This window comes from Sapajus apella, unplaced genomic scaffold (assembly GCF_009761245.1).
Source record: "Sapajus apella isolate SASKATOON/1434 unplaced genomic scaffold, GSC_monkey_1.0 scaffold37, whole genome shotgun sequence".
NCBI lineage: Eukaryota > Metazoa > Chordata > Mammalia > Primates > Cebidae > Sapajus > Sapajus apella.
In genome coordinates this window covers 16,633,012-16,645,284 of record NW_022436977.1, presented here as the reverse complement: position 1 = coordinate 16,645,284, position 12,273 = coordinate 16,633,012, and the positions used below count along the sequence as shown (strand labels likewise).

The 12,273-nt window shown below is 39.4% G+C and overlaps 1 protein-coding gene across 4 annotated transcripts in view; it reads right to left on the bottom strand.

The window, feature by feature from the left end:
- Positions 1 to 12,273, bottom strand: part of FBN1 (fibrillin 1) — a 237,267-nt gene that overhangs the window by 191,321 nt on the left and 33,673 nt on the right. For all 4 annotated transcript variants that reach the window (XR_004274880.1, XM_032297522.1, XM_032297523.1 and 1 more), the window contains exons 3-4: positions 6,924 to 7,006; positions 4,963 to 5,061 (exon numbers count right to left, since the gene is read on the bottom strand). Coding sequence is in view for 3 of the 4 variants with exons in the window: in XM_032297522.1 (XP_032153413.1) it covers positions 4,963 to 5,061; positions 6,924 to 7,006 (182 nt within the window). In the remaining variant the exon portion in view is untranslated. The remainder of the gene's footprint in view (positions 1 to 4,962; positions 5,062 to 6,923; positions 7,007 to 12,273) is intronic.

The window sequence follows — 12,273 nt, the reverse complement described above, 5'->3', positions numbered from 1 at the left end:
GGCAGAAAGAACACTGAGAGCAATTTGCACATAAGCATTTGTATGGTGAACATGTGATTTTAATTTAGGCACTAGGAAAAGCATAGACAGACAAATTAAACAGCTAGACTAACTTCTGGACTCGACACCTGAGACAACAGTCCACAGTGACAATCAGAGTCACTGCAGGACAAAAACAATGTTCATTTAGAGAGATAACAGCAATGGCATTTCCCTTAAGTAAACAGATGTCTGGGGATGCCTAACGACCCACAGCTTGGAAGGGAAACTTCACTAAAATTCTCAAAAAAAATCTAGCCAAGCTGGAAAAGCTCCAAGTTAAATGACAGCAGTGATAAAGGTGCTTCCATAAAGGGCAGACTAGGAAGCAAAGAATTCAACCATTTCCAAGGACAAGTCTGAGTAGATTCCATGCATGCCTCTCCTCCCAGTTCATATAAATCCCACACTTCGCAGAAAAGCTTTCTGAAGGAGGACTTCATCCAGACTAGCTATAGTACTACCTTCCCTTCCTCTGAACGTCCCCCAACTTTCAGGATTTGGTTACACCACGCTCCCTCAAACTTGCTGACACACTGGTCCAAAATTGTTCTGCTGGCCTTCTTATACCCTTAGAGCTCAGATTAGTGTTGGAGTATAAATGCCCCAAACTCTCAATGAATTGAAGTAAATTAAATGAGAAAATGTGCTCCAAGTATAAGGGGTTTGATCCAAGTATAAGGGGCCTCAAGTTGATATATAGGTTTGACACCTATATATCTATCCAATTTCTATCAAAATCCTAAAAGGTTTGTAAATGTAGACAAGATTCATCTACAGTTTTTACAGAAAGGAACTAGAATAGCTAAAACAAAAAAGGATAAGGTGGGAGAAATCTGTCTACCCATCCTGGGCAACAGAGCAAGACCCTGTCTCAAAAAATCAGTAAATAAAACTATGAAACTATTAGAAAAAAGTTGGAGAAAATCTTCAGAATCTAGGAGTAAACAAAGCATTCCTAGACTTGACAATGAAAGCATGATCCAATCAAGGGAGAGTTGATAAATTAGACTTAAATTTGAAAACATCTGCTCTATGAAAGATCCCATTAAAAATATTAAAAAGCAAGCTATAGAGTGTGATAAAATGCCTACAAATCACATATCTGACAAAGAGCTAGTATTTCGAGTATATAAAGATTTCTCAAAACTCAGTGATGAAATAATAAACAATTCAGTTAGTATCTGGACAAAGAGGCCAGGCGTGGTGGCTCTTGCCTATATTCCCAACACTTTGAGAGGCCAAGGCATGAGGATTGCTTGAACTCAGGAGTTCGAGATCAGTCTGGGCAACATGGCAAAACCCTGTCTCGACCAAAAATATAAAAAACTTAGTGGGGTATGGCGGTGCACCCCTGTAGTCTCAGCTACTCAGGAGGCTGAAGTGGGAGGATCCATTGAGCCTGGAAGGCAGAGGTTGCGGTGAGCCAAGATCACGCTGCTGTACTCCAACCTAGGTGACAGAGTGATACCCCATCTCAAAAACAATATTTACTTAAAACTAAGAATCTGGACAAAAGACGTGAAGAGACTTTTCACTGAAGAAGATACACCGATGGCAATAAGCACATAAAAAAGATGTGCTTATTATGCATACGCGTACATATATGAACATATATGTACATATGCTATTGTCTAAATGTTTTTGTTGCCACAAAATTCATATGTTGAAACTTAGTCCCTAATGGGAGAGTATGGAGCAGTGAGGCCTTTGGGGAGGTGATTAAGTCATGCAGGGACAGCCCTCATGAAAGGATTAGTAGCCTTATAAAAAAAGGCCTGGGAGACCTGTTTGCCCCTTCCACCATGTGAGGACACACAGAAGGCACCATCTGGGAGGAACAGGCCTTCACCAGGCAGGCAATCTGCTGGCCTCTTGATCTCGGACTTCCCAGCCTCTAGAACTGCTAAAAAATACATTTTTATTGTTTATAAATTACCCAGTCTATAGTATTTTATTATAGCAGCCCAAACTAACTAATATATATGTCAAGTTATAGAGTTTATTAATCCCAGTGTTACAAGCTAATATATATCTGTGTGTGTATATATACATATAAGAAGAATGAGTAAATTCATGTATCAGTAAACCATAATAGCTCTATATTACAATTAGGATTGCTCAAATTCCATTTCTAACCACAGAGACTGACACAGCAAAGAACAGTCCTAAAGAGGGCTGGAATTAAAGTCTAGAAAAACTACTGTTTTGACCTTGTCTAGCTAATCATGCTTTTGGTGCTGAATGACGAATGTCACGAGTTCCACCAGCACTGAGGGAAGTCACAACTTCCTGTTGTCCAAGAGAATCACTGGCAGTTACTTTGAACCTTCTGGAAATGCAATCTCTCATTCAGGTCACTAAGAGATCATTTTCTATTCTCAGAGTTACATGACCCTCAAGTCAAAAACCACCTGAAAGAACAACACTCCTTCCATTCTGTTCATATTTAAGTGGGAAAATTAAGACTTTCTGAAGTCCCACCACTTTCCCAGACCCCCTTGATCCCTATCACATAATTAGTATAAAATTTTTCATAGGAAAAATTGGTGCAGTGATCTAAAATGACCCTTTCTGGTAGAACCACTTGAAGTGAATGCAAACATTTCACTGAGTAGAATTGTCCTTCTCCTAGCAGGGAAGTTGGCGAAGTGATCAGGATGTTCCATGGAATGGCACAGCTCTTCCCTAGAACATCACTCCAAAAGAGAAATGAATTCTGATCGTCCCTAGCTACCCTTAATATTCTGCTGTCTTTAATTCTGCACATCGTTTAGACAAAGCCAACAATTTTAAAGATTTCAAATACCCCCAAAGATCCTGGTGAAACCAGAACCTCCTCCTTACACTACCCTCATCCACAAGCTACCTGGGGACTTTGTCCAATGTCCAGGTACCACAGATATGACTGAAACATCCTCAGAAAGCACCACCCACAGTCTTGGATTTTAGTCTCCTGACTAAATCCGGCCTCGGGACCTTACTCCTATACTCCTCACACCCCACAGTTAGCTTGGATTCTGCCAGGCCCCTGGCTTTTCCCTCTGGTCTTGTTAACATCCTGTCTCCACATCTCATGATTCCTACTCAATAGATAAGTCATTATCAGTCACACTATCATTGAAGACCTTCTCAGCTTCATACCCAGTTTTACCATCTGGCTATATTTCTGCCCCCAGAAGAGTACAGTGTTGTTAGTTGGTTCAGGACCAATCTGAGAGATGGGGTCTATTCCCAACTTTATTACTGCATTTTTTTTTCCAAGCCTGAGATGCTTAGGCCTCAGTGGCAGCCCGGAAGCCACCCTTATAGAGAAGAGGATGCCCAACATGTTCCCAGATGTGCTGCCGGCTGGCTTCTCTGCCTCATTCTATTCCTCCAGTTCAGGGGCCCTTGCTATGGAGAATGAACCTGCTGTTACTTGGAAGACGCACATTCGAAGCCAAACTGAGATCAAGTAAGACTATGCTACATTCAGTGCAATAAGCAAGAGTCCCAGCCCATAGGGGAGTGTCTATCCCAATTTTAACAGGCCGTATTTAGTAAAAGGTGGCTATTATTTTTTGGGCTCCACCAGAAGCAGATTCTGAGATGATAATTTAAATGGAGTAGTTTGTTCTGAAATTAATTCTCAGAAACACTGGTAGGAGAAGGGGAAAGTGAGACAAAAAGAGAAGGGAGCTAATAAAGTACATTATCAAATCTATTATCACTGTGAACGATGCGGGCTCAGTCCCACTAGGGAGCTTCAGGAGACAGTGCAGAGTGAGCCTCATCGTTACAAACCGAGAAGCAAAGAAGCTGAGGCACTTATCCAACCACTCTACATCTGTTGTTGGTTAAAAGCTGCTTCTAGGTCCACTGACCCCCAGCACTTCCAGCTTGCCCTGCATGCAGACCTGGCATGCTCGCTGGCCAGAAAAGTATACAAAGCTCTCAGGCAGAGTCTCCCGTGTTCATCCATGAAGCCAAGGGAGGCAAGAGGGCACCAAGAGTGCTACACAGGACAACTCGCCCTAACCTGTTAATTTGCTTTGAAACGCGCTGACGTGGTAGGACTCTTAACAGGTAATGAACCTTGACACACTAAAGTCTCTACTTGCAGTAAACAAAAGAGAACGCATTTATCCCACAATGTTTTTCTTTGAAACTTTGTCAAAATAGAACACACGATGGTGGGGGGAGGGGTGCATTTTCTCACCAGATAAAAAGAAATGGAAAGGGGACCTAAGTTTTTTGTCATGGGGATGGTCAAAGTTTTGAGGGGCTGTTTATACAAACAAAAACTTCAACTTTTTAAACAACCAATTATGACTCACTTGCCCAAACCCCCAAAAGAAAAACAGTGGAACAAGCAAACAAAGGCTCTGAAGAATGAACTGTGGATATTCATCTGGCATCACAGAACGTGGCAAAATTCTGAAAGGAAAAATAGGTTTATGCTTCATTATAAATCACCCCAGAAACCTTCATAACGACTTCTCACATTTTCTTCTTGTAAAGCAGGGGTCTTGAGTCTTAAATAAGTTTTTAATCAGATTCAGATTTCAGTACCACAAGGAAGAATGCCTAAATTTCTTGAGCCAAAAATGTTCATTAAACAACCATTTCTTTGAGCACCTTTTATGGTGTTTACATTGGAGATACAAAGATGAATAAGGCGATACCTACATAAAAGGCCATAAGCTTTATACTATTCATAGTAACTATGGCCCATAGGTAATTTTCCTATAAAGAGTAAAGAAGGGAAATGAGAGGCCAGATGAAGGAAAGCCTTTCCAAGTATTTTGGGCAGAACAGAGAAGGCAGATGTTCTAGTGAAAAAATGTATTGCAGGAAAGAGAAAAGCCAAAATCAAATTTAGGAGAAAATGGGGTGTAACCACATAAAATAATATTATATATAATGACATGTTAGACTCACTGGATCTGGAGCCACAGGAAGGAGCTATCTGACCAGATGGGCAAGTGCACATATTTGGCCTCGAACAAAATCCATCCCCACAGGAATGCCGGCAAATGGCTGTGAATAAAACCAGAGGTCTGTTAGCACATGGATTCAGAGCACGATTAGTTATAGGAAACTGATCCTCAAATGAGGAAGCCTGGGTTCTCAGGTCCCTCACAAACTTTGCTATCATGACTTATATGACCTTAAGCTGTAGGTGTACTCATTTTCAAAACAAGTCTATTGAACTACATAAACTCTGGCTTTAAAATCCACAACTCATTTATCCAATAATAGTGGTTCTCAACTTCTCTTTGCTTAGTCTGCAGCACTCTATCCATCAAAAGCCAGGATAGGCTACGAAAACAAAACCAAACAAACAAATAAAAATCCTGCATCTATACGTATTTATGTGATCATAAGAAATACATGACTATATTGACTTTCAGATTTAATGATATAAAAATTATATCATTACTCTTGAAGCCAATTTTATTGCAAATGTTAAATGTTTAATTTTCATCCTGTTCTGAATGACATCAACAGTCTGAGAGCAGAATGCTGGAATCTACTGTCAGAGTACTGATTCTATAGTCAGGAAGCCATTCATCCTTTAGAGAAATATTAACATTTTCATACCACCCAGAGACTTATATCATGCTGGTACCAAATGCCCTGCTAGTGGCCAAAACAGTAAGTTTGAATGGCATATGGTTTATATTTATCAGCAGCCTAGGACTTGGTCACTACTTTTTATCATCATAGGCATGATCCTTTCCTCAAGCTCCTGCACAACCTTGCAAGTGCAAATGTGATGTGCGAAGCTAAAAGAGTACACTTGATAGAAAGTGCATGCAAACATCCAAAGAGATTAGCATAGAGGCTGGAAATGACAAGAAATAAGCTCTCAAAGGATCCTACAAACATTTATTTAAATACCTGAAGACATCAGAGAACTCTAGAGAAGGCTAGGAAAGGGTTCTATTGTAAAGTTCATTGAGAAAATGCAAATACCATTATATTTCTCTTTTAGTGATTCAGTTTTGGTCTTAAACCATAATGTGTCAAATAAAGGAGATGCTTTCTGGTCAAAACCGAGAATTGAGAGAGTTTAACTTTTTCAGTTCACAAAGCAAACACTGTGTACTATAGTCTATTCTTCTCCACTGACCACTCTCAGCCAAGTGTGAAGGTGGACTAATGATTCTTTAATGTCCCTTCAGCTCTAAATTTCCCCATTATACTAATGGAGTTTTCTGAAAACTGAACATTATTTCATAGATACAACAACTGTGAAAGCTCATGAAAGGCACATATCATGACTAAATTTGACTTTGGTGTCTCCATTAAATAACACCTCGTCTGGCATGTGATTTGTCACTCAACATTTGTGGGATATTGGAGAAATCTGAAGGTTTGCCTCACCAGCAGAAATCAATAGAGGAACCTCTGTTATCATTTGAGATCTTTCTTAGTCTTTCCACAGATCTTCCTCTGGTGCTCTCTCTCCTCCCTTTCCCTTTTGTCTAAGAGTTAGGTCTGCTCTTGGCCCCTCAGTCATCCAAATTCAATGTACACAGTTTAGGTAGGCTCATGGGTGGCCAACAAAGTTAGAAATTACAATCAGAAAATCAGCAATAATATCCTTTCATTCAAACTCCTATCAAACTGATTGTATAGTCTATATTGCCAGGCCCATCATATGTAAATGATACACAACCTGGAGCAAAGAATCCCTGTGGCTAAACTTTCACAGGGTTTTGACCAAGTTGATCTATTTCCCAACCTGGATTCAGAGAAAGTAGAAAAATCTTAAAGCCAAAAGCCTCTACTTTAAACAAATTCTTGGTACAGTTACAAAGGGCCAAATTTTAAGGCTCCCCATGCAACCAACAAAACAAAAGAAGGACATGCAGAATGACAGGTTATTTACTTACGGACAATACACTGATTTCCACCAGGTAAGGTTTTCCAACCAGGGCAACAGTAGGCATTATAACGTGATCCACAGACATTGGGTCTAAAACAAAAACAGAAGAATTCCATACTTAAAAGAAGAAGAGATGACCAAATAAAAGGGGAAAAAATCCTAGTTATAAAAACAGGATGAATCCTGGCAGACAGATAAAAAACTCATGAGACTCAATGCTGGGTTATAGTAGTTTGGGACACTTACATAGTGATATCAACAGGGACATCCCTTAATATCACCTATGCATGTGGCCCATCAGGGAAATAAAAACCAGAAATACAGAATGTAGTACATTCTATCATAATTCATGAAGTCATACAAGTCTTAAATTAGACAATAAACTTAAATCAAACAATAAATTTCTTACCAATATGGTTAAGAAAGGTGGTAATAAAATCTAATGCACATAAGACTTTAAATTTCTACTCTTTGAAACTATTTTTTTTCTATGGCCCATCTTACCTCTATAATGTTACACATTCTTCCTTTCACTAAAACTATAGGAATGCAAACTCTGACATGAGTCAGAAAAAATGAAGGCCAAAACATGTAAATATTTATTTAGCAAAAGTTTAGAAACAGGCCGGACGCAGTGGCTCATGCCTGTAATCCTGGCCAACATGGTGAATACAAAAATTAGCTGCGCATGGTGGCACGCACCTGCAGTCCCAGCTACTTGGCAGGCTGAGGCAGGGGAATTGCTTGAACCCAGGAGGTGGAGGCTGCAGTGAGCTGAGATCACACCACTACACTCCAGCCTGGGTGACAGAGTGAGACTCTGTCCCAAAAAAAAAAGTTTGGAAACACACTTGATACCAGCAGTTACAAGAAAATAAAATCAGTGTCACTCTGGGTTTCTTGTTTACAGACAGCGCATCACATCTTGGAGTAGAAACTCCATTCAGAATCCAGATGATCCACATTTAACAACTTCAGGGAGCAACTGAGTAAAGATACTGTGACTTCTACACTGGAAACTAAGACAGAGGATATCATACACACAGACCTAAAAGCAACCATTAGTTTTACTTTGCCATATCATGAGGGCCTAACCATTGATGCTAGTTGCTGGAGATCAGGGGCTGATAAGGAAGGTCACATGTTTTGCAATCAATTTCACAAACTAGGAACAATTCCAAAGCTTGCTGGTATTAACACTGTAACCCCCAAAGCATAAGCCTTTAAAAACAACTGTATAGTTAAAATGTATTTTCAGTTAGGGTGCACTCCCACATTCTCTTTGTATATGTCCACAATATGAAACAGTACAGAGCCCTCCCACCTTCCCTCTGAACTCACTACTTCAACCTCATGCAGGATTGGGAACCAACGTAAGGTCTCTGCTCTGTCCTTTACTCCTTTTGTTGTTCCAAAAAACTGGAACACCCTGCAGGGCACCACGCATACTTCACACTGACTGATGAGTCAGAAAGGGAATTAGGAAGAAACCTGGAGGGGCCAAGCAAAGGGCCCTAACTCCATACCCAGCAGCCCAGGCCTTCTCTGAGACTAGAGAGAAAATGATTGAAAAGAGGCGAAATATGTGCATGATGTTAGAGCCTGTGTGAGCTCCGTTTATGGCTGTGTACAATGGCATGATGAAATGTCTGCCTTGTGTACATCATGGATGTATACATGTCAAATAAAAGGCCTGAAAGCTTCATATATGAAAAAAGACAAGGAAAATGCAATGCAGCATTATCATCCTGATGGAATCATCTTCTGACCTAAGTTACTTAGCCAATGGAACCATAAGGAATAATGGAAGAGAGAAAGATGTTATTGAGAATTTTAAGTCACAGGCTCTCAACCCTTTGTCCCCATGACAAAGTAATGCCTGAAACTTCAGGGTGTCCAGAAGTTCCTGGGGAAATTCAAATTCTTGGAAAGCGAAATGAGAGAGGAAGTCAGGGTAGAGAGCCGGGGTAGAGGGGAACACTCAAACCTTCCAAACTCTTATTGTAAAAGTTCTCTCAATCTGAAATTGACAATCCAGGCCAAAGTCAACCACCTCAAACCTTCTCCAGCAACAGCTCATTAGAACAGCTCTGCTGGAGATAGTCCATTCCCTACCAAACCCTGGAATAGTGTCAGAGCACCCCTGAGCCTTTGCAGGGTGCCCCGGGTTGACATAACAATGTTTGGTGTGTGTGTGTGTGTGTTTTAACTACAATCATACATTGTCTGACATAATGTGTCATAGACATCGTGTTTGGCAAAAATGAATGTATTTATGTAGTAACACATATACAAGATGAAGAGGCTAAGAAACAAAGGGTCCAGAATGACTATTTCAGTCCTACAAAGCCAAATATTCTAAAGATTTTCCAAGGTATTAAGCATGCTAATATAAACATTCTTTTTAAAAATGTTTAGAATCAATCTACAGCTAAAATATGGAAAATTTTACAATTTACTAGAGTTACAAAAGAAATGTACATGCTGTAAACATTCCCAAGTGTAAAAGCAATGGTACAGATGACATAACTTAGGAAACAATTTGGGAGGAAAGGTGTGGCAGTCAATAAAGCAGCTGATCCTAGAAAAAGAGTCTTAAATATATGACACTGTGTTTAAAAATAACCAATAAATAAAAGTCATACTACAACTATTTTTTAAAGCTGTGAAGAAGAGAGAAAAAGGGTACAGATATTTTAGTGAGCTAAGTCCCCATCTTTCAAAGCAAGAAACCAATGGGTACCATTTAAGTCTAGATACAGAGGTACAAACATGGCAGACAATGTTAGGGAGATGACTATGAGAAGAACAAAAAACAGAAAAGTTTCAACCTAGTTACCTTAAGAGATGAGAACCTGGGGAAGCAGAGGGACAGTTCTTTAGCTTTCCTACCTAATATTCATTTGCAACCGTTCATTTTAAAATATATGCTCTATTTCCATCACTGTCTTTCACTTAAAGCAATAACTCTACTTTCAAAGTATGAACATCTTATCTTTGAAACAAGATACTTCCTGTTTCATTCATTCATAATTCCCTTTAATTATGCATCACATTTTCATTTCACTGAATTCCTTAACGTTCTTTATAATTTTGTATTGGACTTACTTTATTTGCATGCTCTGACTTTCTATGAGTTTTAAAACTTTATCATTTACAAGTAATATGTTATTTAATTTGAGTTCTTTCAACCAATACCTTCCAATGACAATGATTGTTTTAATTGTGTTGCCATTCATTCTTAAATCATTCTAAATGCTATGCGATGTAGCTCAACGCAAAGTATTAGGAACATTTAAGATTTCTCCTCTGCTGCTTTGGTCTTGAGAAACTGCAAACTAATAGAACTCGCTCAAACAAGCTGTGTGACATCTGTTCTACTTACACACAGAAAAAAGCAACTCTAATTCTGAAAATAAATGAGTGTCTTATTGAAGCTGGAAAGAACTAAAACACATAAGCTCTAAAGGATACATTCTGGATTATTTCTGTAATAAAAGCTTTCATTCTGAAGTTTCAATACAAAATGCTTGTACAGAAGGTAAATTTTTAATAAAGTTACTCTTTTTGGTCAATGAAAGTATAGCATCCATACCTCTTTCTCTTTTCACTTCATCAGTCATCCCTACCAACCCCCATCGCTCTAACACAAACACACACAGTTAAAGCTCTGTGCAGGTAGCAATAACATTCAACAAGTTTAAAAGATTCAAATTCAAAGGGGAAAGAACTTTTCGTGAAGGGCTAAAGATACATTATTTTATCCTCATAGCAACTCTTTGAGGTAATTTTTATTGTTATATGTTCAACGCTAAAAAAAAAAAAAAAGAAAAAAGAAAAACAAACTATGGCTTAAGAAGGTTAAAAACCTGGCCTCCCATAGCTTAGACATGTGTAACAGAGATTTGAACTGAAGAAGTCCAACTCTAGAGTACACTCTCCGAACCCTATGCTAAGACAAAGGTGTACTTAGAGGACAAGATGACATTTCACTCAGTAGCATTCATAGTGACATAAGTAACACAAATCACAGAATGTCCATCAGTATACCAAGGATAAAGTATAAACTGTTTTTGTTGTTGTTGTTGTTTTGTTTTTGAGACAGAGTCTTGCTCTGTCGCCAGGCTGGAGTGCAGTGGTGCAATCTCGGCTCACTGCAACCTCTGCCTCCTGGGTTCAAGCAATTCTTCCGCCTCAGCCTCCTGAATAGCTAGGACCACAGGCAGGTGCCACCACACCCGGCTAATTTTTGTATTTTTAGTAGAGACAGGGTTTCACCATGGCCAGGATGGTCTTGATCTCCTGACCTCACGATCCGCCCGCCTCTGCCTCCCAAAGTGCTGGGATTACAGGCATGAGTCACCGTGCCCAGTCAGCATAAACTGTTTTTTAACTGTATTCCATAGTCTATAGGGGAAAAAGGGAAAATATCTTTTATTCCACTTCACAACTGTGTGCTACATTTTTTTAAACAACAGCTAAGTCTATCTGTAACTTTTCTTACCAGTAACTTTGAATATTGTGCTCTGCAAGGACCTAACTCCAAACACCCTGGACGATGGGTGAGTCTCAGCAGGTTTGATATTTGGATTCAGTCAGACACAGCGCTCAGAGATCATGTGGACTGGCAAAAGCCTATCTCAATGAAGCAAACAGCTGGGCTGTACCACGTCTGACCACATCATCGCGAGACTTGGCCTCCATGCAAGCTGTCTGCAGTGTGCCCACATTCCTTAGGCAGAGCCCACTTCCGCAAGTTTGCTGTCTTACAGCAAGATAGCCTTTCTGCTTCCTGTACAAAGTGCAAAATCCTTTCCAGAAAAGGTTAAGGTAATAAAAAAAAAAAAAAAGGTCAGGGGGCTCTTATTTCTTATATGTTAGTTTCTCAACATATATGTTAGTGATTAAGCTCTTGGGCAAGGAGAACACTAAGCAATAGGTAAGGGCGAATGAGGCTGACCCTGCTCCATTAATTGCTCTTTTTTAACCTTTAAGGGAAAAAAGTATAATTTAGCCTCTGAAGTACAAATCTGGAGGAGCATCAAAAGGTATATGCCCTCGCACAACAAAGGACACCCAACTGCCCATTAACATGTCCCATGTTAATATCTTAACATCCCACTGTTCCAAGGTTAAAATAATTTCCACTATAAAAAATATGATAGGTCATGAAACAATGACAATACACAAATGAGCTGCCTATATTGTGAACTACACATCATGATTTCATTTGATCTTCAACAATTTTGTTATCAAGATAAAAAAAGAAAAAAACATCATGAGTACTGTCTGATGAAGGGGCCCATACCACTTTGACAAACTTTGAAAATGCTCCCCTACTTTATTTTAGTGCCTTT